The sequence below is a fragment of the Hyaena hyaena genome, unplaced genomic scaffold, assembly GCF_003009895.1.
Source record: "Hyaena hyaena isolate Hyena2069 unplaced genomic scaffold, ASM300989v1 scaffold_217, whole genome shotgun sequence".
Classification (NCBI taxonomy): domain Eukaryota; kingdom Metazoa; phylum Chordata; class Mammalia; order Carnivora; family Hyaenidae; genus Hyaena; species Hyaena hyaena.
The window spans coordinates 446,987-474,148 of record NW_024080849.1 but is presented as its reverse complement, the minus strand read 5'-3'; the positions used below and the strand labels follow the sequence as shown (position 1 = coordinate 474,148).

The 27,162-nt window shown below is 41.1% G+C and overlaps 1 protein-coding gene and 1 pseudogene across 3 annotated transcripts in view; one reads left to right on the top strand and one right to left on the bottom strand.

Annotated features, from left to right (window-relative positions):
• Window positions 1-23,661, top strand: part of MAN1A2 (mannosidase alpha class 1A member 2) — a 174,281-nt gene extending 150,620 nt beyond the window's left edge. For 2 of the 3 annotated variants that reach the window (XM_039242727.1, XM_039242725.1), the window contains one exon: window positions 21,154-23,661. In XM_039242727.1, the coding sequence (XP_039098658.1) occupies window positions 21,154-21,286 (133 nt within the window). In that variant the 3' untranslated portion in view covers window positions 21,287-23,661. Of the gene's footprint in view, window positions 1-11,480; window positions 11,644-21,153 lie in introns of those variants that run through there. The other variant, XM_039242726.1, reaches the window with a different exon arrangement.
• A 2,725-nt stretch (window positions 23,662-26,386) lies between these two features.
• On the bottom strand, window positions 26,387-26,480 carry LOC120238789 (annotated as a pseudogene).
• Window positions 26,481-27,162: the final 682 nt, after the last annotated feature.

Genomic DNA, 27,162 nt, shown 5'->3' with positions numbered 1-27,162 from the left:
AACTGGGGAGCAGAGGAAAGGAAGATCAAGAGGGTTAGCAGTCTAGATTGAATGGGACAGAGGCACTGGAGTCCTTTTCTCAAGATTGAATTCATAGAATATTTATCTCTACATGTTTTAAGAGGAGATTTAGACTATTGAAGATTTGGGTATACTATCAGTAACACAAGGCAGTCTGCTTTTTTGGTGAGGGGGAGGGATTATGGAAGAAAGGAAAAGCCAGCCTTGACTAGCTTTCAGTGCAGGGGGAATTGCTAAACTTGGAGCGTTTTGTTTGGAGTCTGGATTGTTTTACAGAAATAGGAAGTCACACTAATACCACTGTTCATACTTCTCCGCTTGGCAAGTATGAGACCTCCGTTCTTTGATAATGGGCTTGTTTGCTCGGAGGACTGTCATTTCATTGGTTTTTAGTGAAGTAGCAGGTGATCAAGAGCCCCATAAGCTACAAGAATTCCAAGAGACATCTCTGTACCTCAGCATCTGCATCTGCTCACCTACGTCTGGTTTGGCTTTCATCGGATCTCAGCGCAGTTCTGTTGCATCTTGATTTGAGGGTCTGATCAATTGAGAAAAGTGTACGTGCTGAAGACGCATTCCAATCTGTTTTTCTGTGCTCATAGCTATTGGGCATTAAATGGCTGCGAGGAATCACAGGTTATTTGGAACTATGGTCCTCTTAAAAGTTTGTTATTGAAAGAGAAACACTGTAAAGGCCAAGTTTACCACCACAGTGTGTCTGCCTTCAATGGGAAACACTCTGGGGGCAGAAATTATGTTTTGTGTGGCTTCCTGTAAATCCTGCTTGTGTACTTTTCCCCCTTCTTGTCTCTTAAGATTCAAACTTTGAATATAATAGCAAAATTCTGGAAAACTATGTAAGAATATGTCAAGAATCTTTGTCAAAGCTATAGAAAAAATTATATATACAAGGGTGTTCATTGCATTTATAAAAATAAAGAGGTAGTTTATGTTCAGTAACAACTAGATGGTTAAATAAATTATGGCACATCCACAGTGGATATTATAGATCCAGTAAGAGAGACTCTTCATGGTATAATATTAAGTAGGCTATTACCTGCCCATACCACACATATAAATATATACATGTGTATATATATATTCACACACATGTATAAATAAAACATGAAGATAAATGTCTTCATGTGTATTTCCACATCAAAACATTCTGTTTTTACTTTAGTAATCCGAAAAAAACCCACAATCTTTTAAGTAAATTAAACTACAACCATATTTTCCTGCCTCAAATTGACTTGCTGTTTTTGTGCCTAGAGTCAAAAGGAATTTTTTGAGATGCAAGAAAATTTAGAGGTCACTCAGTCCCACAAAAACCACCACAATCCATTTCTTCCTCCTACACACATCCCCAGCACTGCGAGTGTCTTTACAAAATCCAGAGTGTTTTGTCATAAAGTCTTCTGCTAATCTTTTAAGTTGATGGGCAGCTCACTGCTTTAAAAGGCCAACCCATGCCGCTATCCAAAAGCTTTCTTATTAGAAAAATCTTTCTTCTGTTGAGTTAAAATGTGCTTCACTGTGGGTTCCATTCAGTGATCCATGTTTTTGCCCTTTGGAAATATACAGTCTACTGCATGAATGTTCACTAAAAATACTTGTATTTGCCAGGCTAAAGATTGCAAGTTTGTGTACCATTTTTTTCTATGGCACTAGTCTGCTCACCTTCTCTGGAGAGGAGTCCATGGTTTTCTGGACTGAACACTGCCGTTAAGATGTGGTTTAACCAGTTCAGGTTTCCAGTCCCCACTTTGGTCATTATACTCCTATCAGTGCAAGATAATAGCAGTTTCTATTTTCTGGTAACCCCGTCAGTATAGCTTAAAATTTTGCTATAGGTCTTTTTTTTTTTTTTTTTTTTTAATGTTTATTTATTGAGAATGCAAGCAGAGAAGGGGCAAAGAGAGAGAGAGAGACAGAGAATCCAAGCAAGCTCGCACTGTCAGCACAGAGCCCTGTGCCGGGCTCAAACGCATGAACCCAAGATCATAACCTGAGCCAAAGTTGGATGCTTAACGGACTAAGCCACCCAGGCGCCCCAGTCTTTTTTTTTTTTTTTTTAAGATGGACTAAGAGTTTCTTTCTTTTCCTTGATAGAATTTTTCCAAAATTTATTTTGTCTTTATCCTTATTAAATTTTACTTTATTAGGTTTAACATATTCTGATTTGTTGAAGTTTTTTGAACTCTGGAGCTTTTTACTTAATATATTAGCTATTCTAGCTTTGTGACAGTCCCTGATTTAGTAACTGTGTCGTCTCTATATATACCAAATTGATCAGCTCAGACAGACATCCAACCGTGTACATATTTACCTGTTTTGTCCCAGCTCTTTCCCCTAATAACTGTGTGGACAAGTTACTGAATTTTCTGCCTCCGTTTTCTCATATGTAAAGAGGAAATTAATAGTAGTATCTCCTGAAAGGGTTGTTACGGAAGTTAATATAGTGAAGCACTGAAAATTATGTCTGGCACAACATACATGATAGCAGGTGGAAAGTCACTGTAGGCTGGTTGTTCTAACAGTCGGGGAAAGAAGCTACGTGTGAAGCAGAGGGGAACAAGGACAAACTGGAACTCCCAAGGGCAAACGTTCCCTTATCTGTGTCTCATGGCCGCCAGCTTTGATAAGCAGCTAATTTGCAGAAGATGAGGGCGCCTTCTGCCACTGGGCCGCATGTGCCTGGCTGAAGAACTGGAAAAAATGACGGAGGAGCTCCAGCAGGGGCTGCAGGTGTTGAAGGCCTGGCAGCCTCGGCACCCTGCACGGTGAGACCGGCAGGCGTAGGGTCAGCTGCGCGCCATTGCCGGCCCCCTCTGGCGCTGCATTTGGGCCCCAGGTCATGTGCAGGCTGTCATCCGTAGCCCTCCCTGACCCAGAGCCGCACCGAGAAAGTCATTCTGACAAATGTGGTTCCAGCTTAGCCGTGTTTGACAGAGTACACGGTCCCTGCAGGGGACAAGCCCTTCCAGACAACAAAAGAAGCTGTAAGCTGCTTTCTAGCATACAGTGTGCAATACTTGTATACAGAGGAGCCTTTAAAAACTGTTAATAAAGCTATGAAAACTCAGAGGTTAGTAGTGGTACGCGGGGGAAGGGAGCAGTAGCAGAAAGTAGAGTTCAGAAATAGGCCCTCTTGTAGGTGGGACCTCATCCTTGGAGAAAATCAGTCCAGATCGTTGAGGAAAAGTCAGATTAGTTAGGAGGGGGTACTAGGAGCCCCGTTCATTAGGAGAGACTCACAGATAGTTCGCTGGGTCCCTGCCAAATACCCACACCGATCCTACGTAGAACATGTTTTACATATAAAAAATGAAATAAAGCCACGATAGAAGTTGGAAATGTTTGTTCCCAACTCTGGGGGTGGAGACGCATGATATGAAACCCAGAAATCCTAGAAGAAAAAGATATAACACGTTAGCCACTTGAAAATGGAAAACCTCTGCAAGGGAAAAAAGAACACTGAGGCAGAAGATGGCACACCGGGAAAACATATTTGCAGTACATTTGACAGTCTGTGGAATAACTGAAATTTGAAATTAAGGAAGAAAGACTAAGCTAAAATAAGTAAAGGCAGTTCACTGAAGACACACATGGACAGTACTGTAAATGTGAAAAATAAATGCTTGACCCACTCATAGAGAAAGGACATAAAATTAGGAATCAAATATGTTTTACTATCAGATTGCTTTAGATTTTAAAAATGTGTATTCTGATGTGGGCAGGGATGTAAGGATCGAGTCATACACAGGAGGGTGAGAGCTGGGGGCTGGAGAGGATCTGCGAGAGTGAACCTCTTGAAGTGTACTCGTACTCCGCCAGGTGAGGAAGAGGGATGAAGAAGATGCCCCTCATCTCCACGTTGTTGACTTTCTTTGCTCCTGTATTGAATGATTAAGGTTAAGTGCTGCATGTACCATTTCGGTCATGTCTCCTGCTTGACCACTTAGCCTGTGCATTTGATCTCTACCTGCCTCCTGTGCATTTTCACTTACGTGTCCTTACCCTTCCCATCCCTCGTTCCTTTTCTGTCCCTAACAGACTTACTAGTTTTTCAAGGCGGAGCTCAGATATCACTGTCTGTGAGTTCTCTCCAGCACAAAGGCAGAATTATTCGATCCTTAAATATATTCACGGCACTTCTCTTGTCCTACGAGTCTGTAGGAAATAGGAATACGTTAGGGCTTAGTTTTGTGTTCGGGTTAGAGTATACATTCAACAGATGTTTGCTGAACGATACAGAATGAACAGCTCAGCTCTTGTCATATTTAAAATTAGTTGTGTGAACATCTTTTTCCTCAATGTGGTACAGCTCCTCAAAAATCAAGGCCAAATGGGTTGTTTTTAATATAGCTTATTTTTTTAATTATAAAAATAAAATGTGCCTCTGGCAAAATGAATTAAGCAGAAAAAAATGGAAAAGAAGATTTTCTCCGTATTCCACATCCAGTCTCGCCTTCCCAAAGATAACTATTATTAAACAGTTCTTGATGTATCCCTTTAGAGATTTTCTGGGTATAAGCAAACATATAAAAATATATATTTATAATGTGTATCCTTTCTCCCCCCTCCCCTCCCCACAGATGTAATCATGTATACCTGCTGTTCTCAGACTTGCAATTTTCCTCTTACTCTTTATCTAGAAAAGGTTTCCATATGCACACATAAATCCACTGAGGAATATGTCATTTGTTTAATCAGTACTCTGGTAGAGAAGTTCGTTCTACTATTTCATTGAGTATCCTTTTATATATAACTCTGCTCCCTGTATGAATATAAATATTCATTTATATTCCTCACACTAGAGTGGTTGGGTCAAAGTGCTTGTGCATTTGAGCTAACTCTTCACAAAACTTCTCACAGATGGAAAGCTCTGTAAGTTCAGGGAAAAAAGTATTTTAGAAAAGTAACTGATTAGAAACATTAGAATTGAGAGTATTTTGAGAAGTAACAAAACATCTAGATGTTTCTTGATAGGTAAAGTAAGCTTTAAATGAACAGGCTTTTTAGAAGTCAGTCTTAAATAATTTTTAATTTTTAAGTGATTCAAAATGAACTCAGACAAGAGACTGAATCACTTAATATTTTTTCTATAGGTTAAGAACACAGGTAAAAAGTCAAACTGAAGTTGTTAGGAAATTAATAGGGATAAAAGTTTCAGAATTTCCTCACCCTTTTAAACTATTATTTCCTGGGATCCTTAATTCTGGGTCTTTACTCTTGATACGTGTCCGAGCTCGGTGTCCTTATCTACTAAGTAAATGGTGATCAGAATATAGAGATGACACACAAAGTATATGAAATAATTCATCCAACACGTACTTGAGTGCCTTTGCTGTTTATGTGCCAGAGATACTGCAGTGAATGTAGTAGATAACAGTCTTAATATTCAAGGAACTTACAAATTATGTTCACACTCCCCTTAACTTAAAATTGCTGTGTTTTTTTGAGTGCCTGTCCGTAAAAATAGGGTGTGTGTGTATCATCTGTACTTTCCATTATTCTTTCACCTTTCTCTGCTTTAATTTTTTAAGCACTATTCCCACCGGATACATGCAGTTGTTTTTTTTTTTATCTGTCTCTACCAGTAAGTAGAATGTGAGCTTCATAACTGCAGCAACTTTTCCTTTTTAACTACTCTCCCCTCCCTAGCACCCAGTACACAGTGTAAGAGGCCCTCAATAAATATGTGTTCCATAAGAAAAAAGTTGGCTATTTGCATCTGTACTCCGATGCTCTTAAGTCATAGTTTGTTTTTCCAGCCTTATGGAGATATAATTGACATACAATATTGTGCAAATGTAAGGTTTACAGAGTGATTATTTAACACATCTATCTTAATTGTAATATGATTACCACCTGTGGTGTTAGCTAACGCCTCCATCCGGTCACGGTCACGTACTTACTGTTTCTTTTTTGTGAGAACATTTAAGATCTCTCTCAGCAGCTTTCAGATATATAATACAGCGTTGTTAACTGTAATCTAATGCTCTACATTAGATCCCCAGAACTTACCTTCCAACTAGAAGTTTCTTCACAAGTATGGCCTTCGAAGATTTGACTTATGGATATCATACAATCTTTGTCTTTTCTTGTCTGACTTATCTCACTTAGCATAATACCCTCAAGGTCCATCCATGTTGCACATGGCAGGATTTCCCTTCTTTCCTGTGGCCGAATAGTGTTTCGGTGTGTTTTATACACACCACGTCTTCTTTATCCATTCATTAGTCAGCAGACACGTAGGTTATTTCCATATCTTGGCCACTGTGAAGCTTAACTAACTGTCCAATAAACATGAGAATGCAGATATTTCTTTGATACACTGTTTTCCTTTCCTTTGGATATGTACCCAAACGTGGGATTGCTGGATCATAAGGCATTTTTATTGTTAATTTTTTGAGGAATCTCCATAGTGTTTTCCGTAGTGGCTGCACCAGTTTACATTCCCGACAACAGCACACAACGTCTCTCTTGTCTTTTTGATGCCAGCCATTTCAGCAGGTGTGGGTTGATATCATTATGATTTTGATTTGTATTTTCCTGGTGATTAGTGAGGCTGAGTGTGTTTGCATGTGCCTGTTCATCATTTTTATGGTTTTTTTGGACAGATGTCTATTTAGTTCCTCGACCCACTTTTTATTTTTTTTTTTTAAAATGGTTTATTGTCAAGTTGGTTTCCATATAACACCCAGTGCTCATCCCCACAGGTGCCCTCCTCCATGCCCATCACCCCCCCCCCCATCTGCCCTCAGTTTGTTCTCAGCATTCAAGAGTCTCTCATGGTTTGCATCCCTCCTTCTTTGCCTGACTTATTTTGCTCAGCATAACACCCTCAAGTTCCATCCATGTGGCTAACACATGGCCAGATTTCATTCTTTCTCATTGCCATGTAGTATTCCATTGTATAGATAAACCACATCTTCTTGATCCATTCGTCAGTTGATTGAAGGACTCTTTCCATGTTTTGGCTATTGTTGAGGGTGCTGCTATGAACACTGGGGTACATGTGCCCCTATGCATCAGCACTCCTGTATTCCTGGGGTAGATTCCTAGCAGTGCTATTGCTGCTTGACCCACTTTTTAATTGAATTGTCTCATTTTTGTTATTGAGTCATATGAGTTCTTTATATATTTTCTATGTTAACTCCTTATCATATATATGATTTGCAAATATTTTCTCAGATTCTGTAGGTGTCCTCCATTTGTGTGTGTGTGTGTGTGTGTGTGTGTGTGTGTGTGTGTGTGTGTGTGGTTTTACTCTGCAGAAGTCATTTAGTTTGGTGTAGTCCCACTTATTTATTTTTGCCTTTGTAGTCTGTGCTTTTGGTGTCGCAACCATAAAGTCATTGCCAAGACACAAGTCAGGGAGCTCCTTCTCTGTATTTTCTTCTAGGACCTTTGCAATTTCAGGTGTTAAATAGTAGTTTTTAATTGTGTCATTCTATCATTTCTGATTGTGTTTTGTAAGGCACATCCCCTGATTATCCTATAGAGAATTTCAGATTGCTCCCTTTCCCCCTATCATTTCCCCTTACTTTACCTTTCCTCCAAAGCACCCAACTTCTAACATACTATGTGATTTCCATAGTCATTTCCCAACTTAGAGTGTAAACTCCTTGAGGGCAGCAATTTTTGTATATTTTAGTTATTCTATCTCCGTATCTATGGTGGGGCCACACATACATGTTTCAGAATTAAATATCTGTTGAATAAAGGATAGAATTATTTGATTCCAAGAGAGACCGCTGAAAAATAACAATTTTATAAGATCTTGCAAAAACAGGAACAGGAGAAGAGACCTATTTTATTTCTTGGTTGAGGCGCCAGGCTTAAATTCAGAATTCGGTTTATGCCAGAAGATACCTAACAGTGAATGGGTGAAGTTGTCGATGAAGCAAGAAAAAAAAGGCCCAGGGCAAGATGCGAAAAGTGAGGGAGTCAGGGCAGTGGGCCCATTTTCCGCAGAGCCGAAGGCTGATGCCCACATGAAGAAGAGCAGAAACAATGCACACCAACTGGTGTTGGAAGTTAGATGGACTCGGAGAACCTAGGGCAGTGGTTCTTAAGCTGGAGCTTGCATCAGAATCACCTGGAAAGCTTGTTAAAACAAGATTGCTTGGGAGTGCCTGGGAGGGGCTCAGTCCGTTGGGCATCCGACTTTGGCTCAGGTCATGATCCTGTGGTTCGTGAGTTTGAGCCCCGCGTCAGGCTCTGTGCTGACAGCTCAGAGCCTGGAACCTGCTTCAGGTTCTATGTCTCTCTCTCTCTCTCTCTCTCTTTCTTTCTTTCTCTCTCTCTCTCTCTCTCTGCCCTTCTGCTACTCATGCGTTCTCTTTCTTTCTCTTTCTCAAAAATAAACATTAAAACATTTTTTTAAAAACCCACAAGATTGCTGGGCTCAATCAGCAAAGTCTCTGACTAGTACATCTTGAGTGGGGTCTCAAACTCTGCACTTGTAGTTACAGGTTCCCAGTGATGCTGACGTTCCTGGTCCAAGGGACCACACTTTGAAAAGCCCTGACACCTGTGAGTGAGGAAACGATTTATGGACGAGAAATTAGGGATCAAGGAGTTCCCTGTGCTGACGAAGGACAGCCAGCACACCATGAGGCCAGGTGGGCAGGTCATTGCTGACTGCCATTTATGCAGTCCAGTCTCCCCGATGGTGTCCTACAGGACCAAAACCACGGTCTGCCTGGCTTTTAATTCCTCCTAGGACTTCCCGCAGTGTCACAGTGCAATCCAGATATCAGACAGTAGGGACACACATACCCAGAGTGACTATTGCTTTCACTAGTAAGCAGTTGTTCAGTGTTGAAACTGTGAGCTTTGAAATAGCCTTGCCTTTTTTTTTTTTTTTCTGCACTAGAGGGAGCTACAACCCAAAGTATATTTATGGGGCAGTAACACGTCATAAGATCATTTTCCACTTTCGTTCTTCTCCTTTAGGCTTCTCTACTTTAACTTTATAAATCCACCTTCCTGAAGTATTTTAAGTGTGCAGTTCCTTGTCTTGGGCAAATAACAGAAGCCCGGGTAGCTGCCACTCTGGTCCCCATGGGACATTTCCAGCCTAGCCTCGCAGTGACAGTGACTCCACCCCCGCCCCAACACAAAGCTGCCCTTCATCACAGTAGGTTGCCAGCCTGGAACTTCCTATCATGAGGACCGCGTAGTATGCGCTCATGTGGGTAGGCTACGTTGTTGGGCGTCAGGGTTGTTAAAGTCATCAGTGTTGTTAATGTAGCAGTAGTTCCCTTTTATCTTTGGTAAGCAGTGTCCTGTCATATGGATATACTGTGTTTTGTGTATCTGTTCTCTCTCTCCCCATCTCTCTCTTTTGGCTGTAAAGCTTGAGTCCATTTACAGAAAAACACGTGGTACCATACAATATTTCCCCTAAGGAAGTCTTAGCATATGTACATGGTTATGCTGTTTAGAACCAGACCCAAACAAAATGATGCCCTGGTGTACCATTTTTTAGTATATGTTTGTATTTTAGCTTTTTATTTAAATTCCAGTTAGTTAACTTACAGTGTGGTGTGGGTTTCAGGGGTAGAATTTGTGGACTCATCTACATACAACACCCAGTGCTCCCCACAAGTGCCCACCTCAGTGCCCATCCCCCACTGAACCCCTCCCCTGCCCTCCCTCTCTCCAGCACCCCTCCATTTGTTCTCTATAGTTAAGAGTCTTGGGGCACCAGGGTGGCTCACTCAGTTGAGTGGCCTGCTCTTGATTTTGGCTTAGGTCACGGTCCCGGGGTCTTGGGATTGAGCCCTGTGTGGAGCCTGCTTTGGATTCTCAATCTCTGTGCACCCCTCTCTCCCCAAAATTAAAGAAGAAAAAAGTTAAAAGAGCCTTTTTTTATTTTTAAAAATGTTTTATTTATTTATTTTTGAGAGAAAGAGTGCCAGTGGGGGAGGGGCAGAGAAAGAGGGAGACACAGAATCCGAAGCAGGCTCTAGGCTCTGAGCTGTCAGCACAGAGCCCGACGCAGGGCCAGAACCCCTAAACTGTGAGATCATGACTTGAGCCCAAGTTGGATGCTCAACTGACAGAGCCACCCAGGTGCCCCGCTGCCAAAAAGAGTGTCTTTTAGTTTGCTTCCATCCTCTTTTTCTTCCCCTTCCCCTATACTCATATGTTTTGTTCCTTAAATTCCACACATATGAGTGAAATCATATGGTATTTGCCTTTCTCTGGCTTATTTTGCTTAGCATAATGCTCTCTAGCTTCATCCACGTCATTGCAAATGGCAAGATTTCATTCTTTTTTTATGGCTGAGTAATATTCCAGTGTGTATATAACCACACCTTCTTTATCCATTCATCAGTCGATGGATCTGTTTTCTTTCTGATGGCATCAGTCATGTGCTTTTGAAAGGAATCAGGAAAGAAGAGGAATTATTTTTGTTTACCATTTGATTACATGTAAATATCTTGCTCTTAATTTTTTCCTTCTAGGAATTTTTTTAATTCTCCCCTTAAAAGTAATGGTATCTAACTTGCTATTAGCAGATAAACAAGCATTACCAAATAATTTGCTATTATCAAATACAGTATCAAATTCTGAATATTTTCATCTTGGTGCTGCTTAGAGATGGCAGAGATGAACCCGTAGCAGCCAAAACTTGTGGCAATGGTCTACCTCTCAAGTAAAAATTGTTGTCTAAAGTTTGCTATTCACAATTTGTCCTGCTTTTTAGAAAATTTTAGTGAGACTTCCAGTTCTCCCTTTGCAGATAGTTTTACTAATCCAGTTTTTCTGGGTATTTCACCTAGGTTTGCTAATTAGCTGCTCTTTCTAGAGAGAATATTTTAGCATGATTAAAACTAGGAATACATGAGGAGAGTAATAGGCTTGTGACCAAGAAATTACCAGAACACTAATGGTAGCATCTAGGAGGTAAGTATGTATGGGTTTCACTGTAAAATTCTTTGAAGGTTTTGGAGGTGCAAAGGTTTTATAGTAAAATACTAAAGCGAGGAGGAGGGGAAAGCTAGTGAATAGTTGCACAGGACAGCTCTGTTACAAATGTTGCTATCCTGTCCTCTGGTGGTTCTGGTTCGGCTTTTCATAGCTCCTGTTATCTGCCTGTGCCTGTAAAGTTATTCTCAGTATAAGCAAATGAAAGCCCAGTGAGCCAGTTACCAGACTGTTAAAGCTCATCCCTCGTGAACAAGGGTTTGAAGCAGGTTCAAACAGTTTTGATCAGGGTTTTGTCAATAACGCATCAAGAGTTGTATGACTTTTAAGTTCATAAGCAAAAGTGTCTTAAGTAGTCTGTTTGAGAGAGAGGCAGGAGCCAATGAGATCATTGGGGTGAGGGTTGTTAGCCTAGGAGAAAATAATTCAAGAGGGAAGTCTGGGAAAACAAAGCCACCATTCCCTTCCATTTATCTTTCATCTTTTATCTTGTCTGTAACCGGATCCTCAAGTTAACCTCCTGCCATGAGAGAAGGACTGTTTTTCCAGCTGGACGAGAAAAGTTGCATATGAGGTCCTGTTCTGTGCTATCCTCTGCTCTGACAACTGATCTGCAAACTAAGTCAAATTGAAAAGTATTTATTAAGTAACCACTTTCTTTTCAGAAGCCTCCGATTTGGGAATTAAAGCTTATGAAACGTAACACCGTATGAGGAGCTTGCGGTCTAGTTAAGTCTCTTATTTCTGGCGACGGGCAAATTCAATAAAAGTTCAAAGTATATAGGCAAGTACTAAATAGAATATAAATGATTTCGATTCAAAGAAGGGAACTTTGGCCCGGGCTGGAGGAGTCATGAAGAAAGGTTGAGATAATGCTAAATGATACATTGGATATATTGGATGTAAATGATATAATGGATGAACCTTGAGAGCGTTATGTTAAGTGAAAGGAGCCAGTCACAAAAAGACATACCGTGATCATTCCACTTACACGAAGTACCAGTAACTAAGCTGACGAACAGAGAAAGTAGAAGGTGGTGACCAGGCACTGGGGAAAGGGGAAGGGGAATTGTTGCTTTCAAGGGTACAGAGTTTCCGTTTGGCGAGATGAAAGAGTTCAGGAATTTGCTTCACTATAGTGTGAATATAGTCCCTATAGTGTGAATATACGCAACGCTGATCGACTTAAAAATAGTTAATAGTTTTTAAAGTTGACACACCGTGTTCCATTAGCTTCAGGTGAACAACCTGCTCTCTCTACGGTGCTCACCACAAGTGTAGCTGCCATCTGTCTCCAGACAAGCTGTTCCAGTGCCATTGTCCGTATTTACTGTTCTGTACCTTTATCCGCATCATCCAGTTACTCGTTTCATAACTCGAAGCCTGCATCCCTCCCCCTTGCCCCGTTTTGCCCATTCCTCCACCACTTCCCCTCAGACAACCATTGGTGTTTCTCTGTATGGGTCTCGTTCTGCTTTTTACTTGTTTACTCCTTTATTTTGTTTTTATTTGTTATGTATATATATATATATATATGAGTGAAATCAGAGGGTATTTCTCATTCTCTCACTTATTTCACTTAACATAATACCCTCTAGGCCTGTCCATGTTGTCACCAATGGCAGGACCTCATAAGATGGTAACTTTTATATTATGTGTTTTTTTACCGCAACAAAAAAATAAAAGAAGCAATGGCACACTAAAAAGGGAATACTAAGATAAATGCAAAGCATCTACACTTTAACTCCAACCCCTTCCTCCAATCCATATAACTTATTCTAGGGCTGAAATTAAAGAAAAACAAATATGGCTGGGAGAAAATTAGAGCCCCAAAGGTAGAAAAGTAACTTTTTTTTTTTTAATGATTGCAGGGGTCCTAAGAAATTGCATGTCAAGATACTACTGCAAATGTAATTTTGTAATCAGTATTCTTTCAGGAATGGTGGAGAGAAACAACACAATGGATAGCTAATTTTAAAGAAGAGGGAAAGTTGGATTGAGAAAAATAAGAGATGGATTTAATGTCCATTTTCACAAAATTCTAGAAAGTCATGATATGAAGACTTAGTAATCTAAGAGAAGAATTAGTAATCAAGAAGAACCAGGAAAACTCAGAACAAGTTCTTGCTCCACCAACTCTGATGTTTGTGGATTGGTTTAGTAACAGAGGATTAAGTGACTCATGAACGTGAACCTAGGTGCGTGGTGTTGTGTGGTGTTCGGCAAACTGTGTGACAAAGTATCTCAAAACGGAAGAGCAGGCCGCCTCCTCCAAGATGAAGTAACAGGGCTCAGAATTTACCCTTCCACCCAAAGCAAACAGATACATCATATAGGAAACAGTGGTTTTCAAAACACCGGAGAAGAGGCAGCAAAGGAATGTGATCTCTGAGAGAAGGGCAAGGAAGGAAAGGAAGGAGCAGCCCTGGGTTTGCTCAGCTCGCTGCCTCAGAGGGTTTCTGGGCCACTGCATAGGGAGGGGACCTGAGGCCCAGTGCAACATGCTCCCTGAGGAGCTGGAATTGTGAGTCCAAGGAAACTAAGAGCTGATGTTGACAGGAGAGTAGCGGAGACGAGAGAGCTGCACAGAGGGAGCCTGGAGATCCCCAAGAGATGCTCAGCAGAGGGAAGGAACTGTGCCTGAGTTGGGGGAAAGAATCATCTGTGAGGGACAACAGTTTGTGGTGATCACAAGCTCAGGAACAGCCTGTGCCTATCCCCAGTAGCCTGACTGGAAAGTCTCATCATCCACAGGGTACTGAGTACAGTACTCAGGATCATCCTGCCTCAGCAGTGGGGAACAATTTACTGCTTTGGATCCACATAATAAATCACAAATGCAAGACCTGAAGGGATCAAACTGGTTCCAAGTAACTTAACTATATACCTGAACAAAACTCAAGATTTATAGGAATGCAAAATTATCCAGCAACCAAAACTCATAATGTCTGACGTGCAGCCAGAGATACCATACACAATGAGGCAGGAAAACATGCTCAATAGAAAATAATCAACTGAAACTTATAATTCATATAGCTGCTAGAATTAGCAGATGACATTAAAGCAGTTGTTATGATTATATTCCATATATTCAAAAACTTAAGTGGAGACATGGAAGATATAAAAACCCAAATCAAACTTCTAGAAGTGGAAACTGCAATGTCTGGGTTGAAAGCTACACCATATAGAATTAATAGCAAATTAGACATTGCAAAAGTAAAGGTTAGTGAACTTGAAGACATTGCCATTGAAATCAAAGTGAAATGAGCAAAAAAAAAAAAAAGAATCTTATAAAAATGCAGAGAGTATTGCTGAGCTGTGTAACAACTACACACGGCTTAAAATATGTGACATTGAAGTCTCTGAAGGAAAGCAGAAAAATGGATAAAAATATATATATATTGGCCCAACTCTTTCCAAACTTGATTTAAACTCTACACCTACAAATCCAAGAAGCTGAATAAACTCCAAGGACAAGAAACATGAAGGCACCTCATAATGGCATTGCTCAAAAACCATTTGATAATGAAAAAAATCTGAAAAGCAACCAGAGGAAAGAGACAAGTTAGGTAAAAAGGAGCAAATATAAGAATGACAGCAGGATTCTCATTGGAAACAAGGCTAATATTCCTCATATATATATCCATCCTGGATTTTAGCAAATCAAATCTAACAACCTAGTATATAGGTCACACCATGACCAAGTGGATTTATTTATCCCAGACATGGAGATTTAACATTTGAAAATCAGTGAGCTGAAAAAGAAAAACCATATGACCACTTCAGTAGACCCAGGAAAGTTATTTGACAAAATTGAACTTCCTTTCCTGATAAGACTCTTAGCAAACCAGGAATGGATAGGAACTCCCTCAACCTGATAAAGGGCATCAGTGAAAAACCTACAGCTAACCTCATACTGAAAAACGGAAAGTGTTCCTCCTAAGATCAGGATTAAGATAAGGATGTCTGCGTGTTCACTTCTCTTTAGTCTGGAACTGGAGTCTAGCTAGTATAGTTAGCCAAGAAAAAGAAACAAAAGACATCCAGACTAGAAAGGAAGAAGGAAAACAATCATTTTGTTTCATTAAAAACCTGATTATCAAGGCAGAAAATTCTAAGGAGTTACTAGAAAGTTACTAGAATGAGTAAGTATTTAGCAGTTGTAGATGCAAGATTAAGACGTCAAAATTATGTATATACTAAGAATGAACAATCAAATTGAAACTTAAACCACCTAACAATCACGTAACGTTATAAAATATTTAGGGATGAATCTTGACACGACACATAAAAGACCTGAACACTGGACACTAAAACTTAGTGCTGAAAAAAATTAAAGACCTAATTAAGTGGAGAGGTTCACTTGGTTGATAGACTCAGTATTGCTAATTCTCCTTAGATTGATCTCTCTATAGATTCAGTGAAGTCCCATTCGAAATCTCAAGAGGCTTTTTATAGAAATTAGTAAGCTGTTTTATAATTTCATGTGGAAATGTGAAGAACCTAGAGTAACCAAAACAAGTTTGAAAAAGAACACAGTTGAAACCTAACACTTCCTGATTTCAAGACATTAAAAAGTATGATAATGAAAACACGGTGATACAGATATAATGCTTGGTAAGTAGATTGATGAAGTCCAGAGAAGAAAACCTGAGATATATTTTGACAAGTGCAAAGGCATTGTGATGAGAAAAAACAGACTTTTCAGTGAAAGGTGCTAGGATAATTTCTGTGTGCATATACAAAAAATCTGTTCAAGGAGCGCCGGGTGGCTAAGTCGTTTAAGCTTCTGACTCTTGGTTTCGGCTCAGGTCTTGATCTCACAGTTTTTGAGTTCGAGCACCATGTCGGGCTCTGCTTTCACAGTAGGGGAGCTTCCTTGGGGTTCTCTCTCTTCCTCTCTGCTCCTCCCGCTCTCACTCTGTCTTTCTCTCAAATAAATAAACTTGAAAAAAATCAGTTCAAAATGGATCATAGACCTAAATTTAAAGCCTAACAACTTTTAATAGAAGAAAAACTTTGTGATCTTGGGATAGGCTAAGATTTCTTAGATACTACACCAAAAGTATGATGCCTAGAAGAATGAATTGTTGGTCTTAACATTTAAAAATATCTACTCTTTGAAAACTGTTTTTAATGTTTATTCTTGAGAGACTGAACATGAGCGGGGGAGGGACAGAGAGAGGGGAGACACAGAATCCGAAGCAGGCTCCAGGCTCCGAGCTGTCAGCGCAAAGCCCAATGCGGGGCTTGGACTCATGAACCACGAAATCATGACATGAGCCAAAGTCAGACTCTCAACCAACTGAGCCACCCAGGCGCCCCTAAAATTTAAAGAATATCTACTCTTTGAAATAAATTTGGAAAAGAATGAAAGAAAGTGAGGGAATGAGAAGATATGGCAGATACTTGCAAAGTATGTAACTCACAAGACACTTCTATCTGGGCTATATGACAAATTCTAAAAACTCAAAAATAAGATCACGTGCAACCCAGTTTAAAACCTGGCAAAAGAATTCAACAGATACTTCATAAAAGATACAAGCGTGGTAAATATGTTCATAGAAAAAATGCATAACATGATCAGTACAAATTAGAACTATAGTGAGATACTACTATACATGTATTCGACTGTCAAAATAGACCCACACCTGAAGAGATGTCGCCCTTTACTTTCTGACTTTGGACTTATATGGAGATGGAAGGTATGGAGTATCATCTGAGGAAAAAGTCAAAAAAATTATGGAGATCCTGATTACTGGGGAAAAAAATTGGCACCCAAATCTTCTGCCAGCCCAGAAGATCCTCTACACAAATATAGCAGAAAAAGAAACCATTTAAAAAAATATTTTTATCGTTTAATAAGTGTTAAACCAGATTGCAATTTGCATCACAGGCAGATTGCAAAGACAGAAAGAAATCTCACCTTCCCATATAACCAGGCGGATACAATCCATTATATACATATTCTGAAGAAAAGTGGTAATTTGTCCTTAAGTAAGAGTACTCTCTCCAAGGCACTGTTTGCTATACATAGTTTGTTCTAAATTCACGTGGTAATTGGGGTGGCCATCTGTGTTGATTAATCGTTTTTATTCAAAGAAAAACTGATACACTTCTATCTGTATGATACGGGGGTAGTAACAGCTTTGGAGAAGAGGCACCTAAGGTAGCTTCCCACAGTGAGACATTGGGGTACATTTTTCTTGGTGTTTTACATCGCAAAGACCATGCCTTTAGAATAAACTAAGTTGTCAAGCTGGGAAGAGGTTTATTTAGCTTTTAAAAAGATGTACGTACATTTCAGAGGGACAATTAAAAGCTTCCTCAAAGCAGTGATCTGAGAAAAAGGGAAAGAAGGATAAGGTCTTTTGGCACCAGGAAAAACTTTATATTTTGTTATTAACCTTTACAAAACCTTTACAACCCAGATAGTGTTGTACTGCTGAGTTAACTGACCTTTGTCTCGGTCTGCCGCTGGGCTTTTTGTTATAGGAGCTAGCCCCCATTGTTTATGTTATCCTGTAGGATAACTGACCTATTCAACCAAATGTATTCATCCTAACTTATTCCGCCCCTAAAAGCAGAGGAAAAAGAGCCTCCTCCCCCAGCTCCCTGATAATCTCAAGGCAAAGCCTACGCCGTTGCAGTGATCAGAAAGACTTCAATTTGATTTGGTTTCTCACCAGTCTGTTCCAAAGACATGATTTAAACATTAGAAGTAGAAACGAAATGGAAGTTTTAAGTTCATTATTTTTCAAACAGTGTAAGGTGTATTTTAGAAGTTACATGTGCATGTAAATGCAAGCCTTTTTGAATTGTCACATCTTCCTATAAAATACTGGATATTGGCTTTGGTAGTGGTGAAGGAGAATAAATGAGTCGTCAAGGCTCAGTTGGTAAGTCAGTAAACATAAAGGACTGAGTGGGAACACATGAACTTGACAGTTGGTTAAGCCTTACCATTTCTCTGTCGACCTTAAATTTGTCTCCTCAGATTTGGTTGACTTTTCTGTCTGTAAAACTTGCCCGTTTGGTTACTGCCAACACTTGGGTTGAGGTGACTTCGGGCACCACCACCTCCTCTGAATACCTGGTCTTTAGGTAAGAGAGGGCTCCAAGAGACCGACGCGAGCAACATTTAAAGTGAGCTCTACAGGGGTGCCTGGAGGGCTCAGTCAGTTAGGCGTCCAGCTCTTGATCTCGGCTCAGGTTATGATCTCTTGGTTTCGTGAGTTTGAGCCCTATGTCGGGCTTTGTGGAACCTGTTTGGAATTCTCTCTCTGCCCCTTCCCAACTTGCACATGTGAATGTGTGCTGTGTCTTTCTCTTAAAATAAACTTTCAAAAACTCTAAAAAGTAAACTACACATCCATTCAAACTGAAATGTGCTTAATAGCACCTTTTTATATACCTCCAAGCTTTGGTCAGTGCTGCTTGCCACCTACTGAAACCATAGCTGAAGAAAAATTCTCATTAGAGGACAAATTGTAGTGTGGTGGCCAATTTAGAGTGTAGACTTTTCCTGTTCTCAACTTTTACAGCAAATTTCCCTCTTCTCCAGTTGTTCTGTTTTCAAAATTCAGGTTAAAAACTCTCTCCTGAATGTGTAATCCAAAGTTAAAAAGAATTGGTTAGCTATATTATTTTAATTTCAAACATTGATTTTATTATAAACTTGTGAGAGAGTGTATGTGGTGTGTGTTTATGTGAATGTGTGTGGCGTGTTTGTGTGTATGTGTGGTGTGTGTATATGCGAGTGTGGGTATGTGTGGTGTGTGTGTGTGTGTATCCCTGTATGTCTAAACCCTGCTCTCTAGTTGTACTCTGACTCAGTCTAAGCAAGCAGCAGCACTTAGGGGCCAGAGGTACCCTGGAGGTTGGGGGTGGTGGTTGTATTAGTTCCTAATGCTGCCTTAACAACTTACCACCTACTTGGTGGCGTAACACAACTGTGTTCTCTCTCAATCCGGGAGGCCTAGAGTCTGAAACCAGTTCCCTCTGAAGGTCTTCTGTGCTTGTGGCAGCATCCCTGTGATCTCTGCATCTGGCTGCACATGACCTTCTTCCCCAGTGCGTGCTGGTCCAGATTTCCCTCTCCTTTCTCTTGTAGAGATCCAAGTCATTGGATTTCAGGCCCGCCCTAAATCCAGGAGGATTTCATCTCAAGATCCTTGACCTTCCCCAAAGACCCCGTTTCCAAATAAGGTCACATTCTGAGGCTCTAGGTGGACATGAATGGCGGGGGCGGGGGACACTGTTCAACCCACTACAGTAGTTTTTAATTCAAATCCCTTTTTAAAATGTTGGTTGAAGGGGCACCTGGGTGGCTCAGTCGGTTAAGCGTCTAACTTCTGCTCTGGTCATGATCTCACAGTTTGTGGGTTCGAGCCCTGGGTCGGGCTCTGTGCTGACAGCTCAGAGCCTGGAGCCTGCTTCATATTCTGTGTCTCCCTCTCTCTCTACCCCTCCCCCACTCATGCTCTGTCTCAAAAATAAATAAACTATAAGAAAAAAATGATGGTTGAAAAATAATATCACTTTTGAGTATCTAAAACTTGCACATTCATTGTTTTCTGGAGTTTTTAATAATATCTGTGTTTACATCAGCTGTGTTTCTGTAGCATCTCCCATGGAAAAGAATCCTTTTGCAGGAGACTCTTGAATTTTCTATCTCAAGAAGTGATGAGGTTAGAGCAAGCCTGATGCATCGGCCCACATTTAACAAGAGACGTGGGATGGTACGAGCCTAGCGTTCCTGCACCGGTCGACGCCCAGAGCTCCCTCGCGCTCCCAGTCTCCCCAGAATAAGCAGACCCGGCAGGCTGCTTGCTACGTCCAGCCAAGTCTGTTCCTTCATTCCCAGCGTCTCTGCCCATGACCTGGGGAATGATCCGAGCACGGCAGGTCTCAAGTGTAGGGTCAGGGAGTGGGGTTGGAGGCCTGTGGCTCTCTCTCCGGCTGCACCAGTCATAATGTTAGTATGCAGTCCCATTTCTGTCTGTGCTGTATGTTTTTACTCTGTCCTCTAGAACCGTAATCAGGAAAGAGATTAATGTGTCTGTCTTTAAAAATAAAGAAATTTCAGCAAAAACACTGTAAAGGAACTTTTCACTGAAGCCTACTGCTAGCCCCAGCTAGTTCTTGCTGAAACGAAGAGTGAGAACCCAGATTTCCTGACTCAGTACAGTTGGTTTTCTTATGCTCACTTTTGACCACCTCTTAATAGAATTCCGATTGGAAAATGCCAAACGTTTGGGTCACAGTTCTTGTCTGTGTCAGCTCTGTCGTTTTGACTTCGGAGTGACCGAAGCAGCGCTTGCAGCGCCCATGGAGAGGTCAGGAATCCTTGCCTTCCTACGAACAGTGTTCTTTCCTATTGAGAGCAACTCGAGATTCTTAGACCTCCTATAAATCCGTAGTGTTTCGGAAATTTTTATTTAACACTTTGCAGTACCTGCTCGAAGAACTGCAGAAACTACAATAGGAGCATATAAAAGTCCTTCCTGGGGGCACCTGGGTGGCTCAGCCAGGTAAGCATCTGACTTTTGATTTTTGCTCAGGTCATGATCTTGAAGTTTGTGAGTTCGAGCCCCACATCGGGCTCTGCACTGACAGTGTGGAGCCTGCTCAGGATTTTCTCTCCTTCTCTCTGTCCCCCCACCCCCTCCATTCTCGTGCTCACTCTCGTTTTCTCAAAATAAATAAACTTAAAAAAAAAAAAAAGCCCTTGCTATGTCCTACTAATGTACTGGTCATTGCCCTCAGTGTCGGTTAGTAAATGTGAATTGATTAATTTCAAGTTGTCCTGTGAGCTCTGTAAGTGGCCAGGACACATGACTGCTATTATGCGTGACACTTAAAAGACTGTGAAATACTACGGAGCAGTTGTTTCATTCCGTTTCACAGCACTGATGTCTGATGTGCTTCAGAGGGGTGTTTCCTAACCGTCTTACTTCCAAAGCCTCATTGTGCATCTTGCTGGATTTTCTCACATGCCGCATTCTTCTAGAACTGGTTGTGACTGTGTTTTAGATCATGTGAGTGACTAGCTTGCGTTCCGTGATGTGTTTTTCATCAGAGCTGCTCAAAGTAGGTTACCGGTTTCTTCTGCGCCGTAACGAGATCACGCGATCTTCTTGTTGAATTCTAATCAGAGCTCATTTCTCTCTCTTTTATTTTCAGATATTTGTATCTTCTCTTCTCCAGTGATGACCTTTTACCTTTAGACCACTGGGTATTCAATACAGAGGCCCATCCTCTGCCCGTGCTACATCTAGCCAACACCACACTTTCAGGAAATCCTGCTGTTCGGTGAAAGCAGCTCCAGAAAGACCATTCTCCCCTGTGTTTTGTTTACATGGACCACCACAAAAATCAGTCTGGAGAGGGGGCTTCTGGAAACCCGGACCTCATAAGTCAGCTTGGCAGGGTGACCCCTGACTGTGCCCCACAAGACTTTTCAACTTGTAGATATCTCAACTTTGAAATGATTCCATTTTATACCTGACCAAAACATATCCTGGTATGTGTAGGGCAGCGACCTGGCACGCCTTGGTTCGTAAGGAGGTGGTCACATGGGAAATCATGCCTCTGACTTTGATACTGCTCTTAGCGTCCTGGAATCTGGAGCCTGGACCGCCTGAGAATAAGCCAAGAACGCGGAGCACCTTGCGGAAGTGACATGTGGCCTTTGGAGCCAGTTATACATTTGTTCCTTCCAAAGTGGAGCAGCCTTCAAATCAGATATTTACTCGTCGTTCATCCCCTTTTTCTCCATTTTTCCTGATGGGAGGAACTAAAACAAGCAACAGAAGAACAGTGGGACGGCACGGAGAGCGAGAAGACTGGCAAAAGAGAACAGAAGGGCCCATCCCTGTCTCAGTGTTCAGGGTCCCCGCTGGACGACCAGAGTGGCAGCCGTGTCAAGTCCCAGTCTGTTCCATGGAAGTTTCTTGGTTAAATTTCATTTTCTCCGGGGGCTTGCTGTCACAGGGCACACTCCTCAAGCCTTTGCCTCCCTACGGAGCCCCTGAAACTACTGGAATCCGCCGGAACCACGAGCCTGGGGGTGGGGTTTCGTGCATGTTGATCAGTCTCGTGTTGGTTGCATGGCAACAAGTGGGGGAAATGCTGCAGTTTGTGGCCTTGGAATCTGTTTTGCGAGGAAGCCTTGGTTTTTCTGGTAGGAGATTTTTTCCCCAAACCAGCAAATCTACCAGGTGAATTTTATCCACTTAAACCTTCTCACAAATTCAGTAAACTCCCTCAACTTAGAACCCTCTGTGGCTTGGCACAATTCACTCTACTCGTAATGCAGCTCCTTGATGAGCCAAACTACTCTTGCAACCTTATGAAATCAAAAACAAAATACGGTGAAACTTGCCCACACGTTCACCCTGGAATGGGAACAGGGGAATCCTTTATTAGCTCGTCAGATGAGCGGACTTTTCACAGATATTTTATGTCAAAAATAAAATTCAGCTTTTATTTTCTCCAAGGATATTTATAGAAATCCAAAGAATTAATCAGAACCACTTCAAAGTAACTTTTAGTGACAAAAGTGTGGTAAAATTAATCATATTAACTAAATTTGGGATATATCTAAGGGAGTTTCTCTTACCATAAATAGATTTTGCAGTGATATTTATTTTTAAAGAAATTACTATTTCTTTATATGGGGGGGGAGGAACTTAAATTTTATGAAGAACTGTATTGTAAGATAAATCTGCGTGTAAATTTTATGTCCCTTGAATTTGTGCCACAGCGCAAGACGCTTTTTCTTCTTTACGTTTAATACAAACCGCTTCCATTGACAATAAAAGTTGGGAGCCAGTATAATTAGTCTAGTATTTACTCTGTACCTGAAGATTTCATGAAACAGTGTTTGTGCAAGAAACCCACCTTGGAATTCTGAAGGCTTATTTTCTTTGATAGCTTTTCTTTTTAATCTTTTATTAGCATTTAGTAGGCTTTGATTGGAGAAAAGATTTAATAAATTAATATAATTAAGTCTTTTCTAAGGGTGAGCATCTCATGCCACAAATAGTGCTCACAGTTCAGCAGCTGATCCGTAAATGATAGCCAAACCCAAGATTTTCCGGCACACATAGAAAATAAGGGTGTGGAGCCAGTTGCATTATTTACGTATTTGAAGAGAGTTCCACTTCACACATTTTGACACTGTAGTATCGTTCAGTACTTGAAAAATTAAAATGTTAAAGTGAGAAGGGGAGATGACTAGCCAGAGAAAAGAATATTTGGTTCTCAGAAAAATGTTAACCTTCCTCCCCAAAATAGCATAAGCCCACTGATGAGTCACTGAAAACGTGGACAACTTGAAGTGGCAAAGACGCAGAGCCGCTGAGTAGCAGTGAGCCCGCCCGCACCCCTGGTGAGAAGAGGGCAGCGCCAGGCGGCCTTCCTGGTCTCTCGGGAGCTTCGCAAGGAAAGAGAAGATGCAGCCCCCACTCCCAAGTGCTCGGTTTATATTTCTCGGCTTACTGGGGCTTAGGACGAGGCAGAGAGGCATGTGACTGTGGAGAGTTCTGTGCAAGCGGGGAATCAGAGAGGGGCAGGGGGAGGGTTCCTACCCGCTCCTTTCCCTGGGATGGGAAGACTAGAGCTTGTCCCACCGCTTCCATTGTTTTCTGCCCTGGATACCAAAGGCAATTAAAAGTCAGCTACAAATGACTTGCCAGTGTCCTGTTTTGTTTTTATTACAGGTTTTTATAGTTCGTTCCTCCATAATCAGCCCTTTTCCTGTGTTCTGCTTAGTTTCCAAGAGTATTGACTTTTCTTCTGTCCCTTACGGTCCTTTGAGTTTTGTAGACCTTATTCCTCAGGTTAAAATAACTCATTACACGTCTGAGACTCTCTGCAGAGAGCCTAGAGGTGCTCCTTTCTGGATGCCTCTGCGGAGAGCCCACACCTCCCTCTGTGCCTTTGGCGTCGGTGTGCTGAGTAGGTAGATCAGTCGGCCCATGAAAGAGAAGAAACACGAACACCCCTCTGCCTTCCACACTTCTCTTACAGAATTTTAGGATCACACTTTTCCTGTTGAAACTGGTGTAAAGTTGATCAAACCGAGCGAACGTGGCCCTAACCGAGGAGTCTCAGAAAAGCAAGACCCCAGCCAGAGAGGGTCCTTTCTTTCGGTTCTGTGTCTGACACCAACATACTCCCGTCTTTGAGCAGATGTGTGTATGTATCAGACCCGGCTCTCGGAGGAATGTGTTCCTTTTGCGGACTGTTCCCCCTCATTCTCTGTGATGGCATCTGAGGCACCCCGGGGCTTCGCTCAGTAGATTGTAACCAGGCAGTTTGGAATCAGGACCATCAGCTTCTCCTCTCCACTCTCCATTGCCAAAGTCTTTGTCAGAGCCACAGATCTGTTGATAAAAGATTGTGCTTGCACATTATGCAGTTTCTCCGGAAGCCTGGATTTCCATGAATGAGTGCATGAGTGAATGAGAGAATGAGTGGACAAGCATGGAGCACCTAACGCGTGCCCAGCGTTACGCCAGGCACGCGAGCATCAGACGTTTTGTGATTCCGGTGGCGTGCATACCATTTTAAATGTGTTCCAGTATGATTCATGTTACAGAATCCTTAATTTTATATGTCATTTAAATTAAAGAGGAAAAGAAATGGTTTATAATATATTTTAAGCAATGTGCTACTATATAATACTAATAGCTATAATTGTAATTAACACCTAAAGCCTCTTGGAAAACGTTAAAGAAGTACCTTGGTTTCTGATGCAACTTTGACTAAAATATTTACTTTCAAAGTGAATGAAAACATTCTTATTTTGCTATAGCACCTTAATTAATTATATAATTACAAAGTAATGTTTTCTAGAAATGCTGGTTATTTTATATTCACGTAAATTTCATCATGGGTAAAATTTGCAGTTGTAAATTGTTTTTGCTCTGCCAAGGGTCCTACTGATGGTCCCATGCTGTTAAATATAAAGAAAATATATACTAAAATATTTCTAAGTTCCAAATAATAGTTTCTAGTAATTGTATTTTGAATTCTTATTTTTCTTCAGGTCTCCTTACCTTCAAATTGGCTAACACATATCTTACCCACTCATATATATATAAATACAGTTGTGCACAGATTTTTAACATTGTCTGTGTTTGTTGACAAACACTAACAAACACAGTTGTTAATAAGTTTTGGCTACCCAAACTCTAAACAGAATGGTTGAATCACCAAATATGATCTGGAGATATTTTAATGTTCTTATTCTGGTTCAAGAACACAGGTGAAGATGATTTCCTGTTCCTTCAGCTCATTCAGCTCATGATGGAAATGTTCTTTGATCTATAACAGGTCAGCAAGCTTTTCTGTAAGGGGCCAGGTGAATATTTTAGGCTTTCTGCACCATTCAGTCTCTCTCTACTACTCAGCTCTACCAGTGGAACATCAGAAAGTTAGTGTAGACGTTATGTGAATGAAGGAGAGAGCTGCGTGCCAGTCGGACTTGATTGACAGAAGCAAGGAGACCTGGGTTTGGCCCACGGATCATAGATGTTAACCCTTGATCCCAAGTTTAATTTCTGTAAGACCCTGTAATTGATCTGTGTCTTTTCTCTGTGTTTGGGTACGTAATTCGTTTTTAAATCAGAAAGGTGTGTGTCCATACGATTGTATGAATATGTGTAAACTTAATGCTATATGTTTGCAGTCTTGAAAATAGACACACTCTTCTGGACTCTGTTCAGGTCCTGATAAAATAGGACTATAATGAAAGGCAATTTTGTTTGTTTTGGAGGCAGGCCACCTTGCCTCGCCTTGTCATTTAATGCCACAAGTCCAGACTCCCCATGTAAAAAGGAGGGTCTCTATGGGTTCACAATAGTCTTTTCTCTCCCAAGTTCTGCCTCTTCATTGGCCTTTGGACCAGGACTCTGGATTGTTGGAGCTGGAATAACTCCTCCCCTTGAGTACTGTTAGGTCCCTCCAAGGAGAATAAGCTAGCATCTGACCTTTGTGCTGCAAAAACCAATCTTTTGAAAAATTTTAAGCAACAGAAAATGGGTTATGGGCCTCATTTGGCAGGGCCACTATTCCTTTTTTAGACTGCAGAATGGTACCACTTCTGTTCCCTCTGGAACAGCCTAACTCTGAGGAGTGTAGAGAAAAGATCTATCCGAAAGGAGAGTTCCCTGGTCTCTTACCGCCTACCTTGCCTCCAGTCCTTTACAAGTTAGTACCATTATTTCAGAGTGTCAGTATGCATCCCATCCAAGTTAAAGTGTCCCTCAAGTTCAGCCTTACATTTCCAGTGGGTAACAGCCCATCTCCTAAACTTTGCTTGGGCCCAGCAGCACTCATGAAATGACTTAAGGTTACATGACACCATATTACTAGTTTACTCGTTGCCACGCACCAGTCACCGTGAGAGAGAGATTTTTCACGAAGAAACTTACCAAATAGGTATTTTACTAGTTTTGGAAATTCTACTACACTTGATCTTAGCCAAAAGGCCGAGAAGCGATTAGTTTTGGATATTCTAGAGGGAAAGCCTGTAAATGAGCTGCCCTTCTAGGTCTGACGTACCAGATGGCTTTGGTTCGGTGTGGACATTAAGTGTGGGGATGCACACAGACGCGTGAACCCACATACATACATGTGAATGCACAGAGGATTTTAAACAGTCAGCAAATGCCTTGCAGCTATTGGACGCTACAGAAATCTGCAGATTTTTACCAGAAAACTCCATTAGAGATACACTCAGCTTGCTCTTCGGAAAAATGGTTTCTTAGAAAACAAATTTGTTTTTGTTGTGATAACTAAATAAGGCATCCCCGGTTTTAATTACTAGATTTGGACATTGAAATGCCATTCCTCAGTCTCACTGGTCTCAAACTCACTGAAAAAACTTGCCCCTCAGCTAGTGAGCGGGGTAAGTGTAACCCCCTACATCGGTACCCAGTGGCCACTCTTGAACTGATTTCCAGTCATGTCCTCCCTATGTAATTTTTATAAGTTAAAGGTAATATTGTATATTAAAGACCAAATAAAGATGTTCCTTAAGTGAAAGTCTCTTTATCCTTCATTTGTGCCCACTGAGAGCAGCACGGTTTAGTCTTCCTACTCATGTGACAACTTTGGCTTTTATGGTAACTGCTAGTCTCCCTTCAGTCTCCCACCTACAGAGTCTTTTGGTTCAGCGGATCT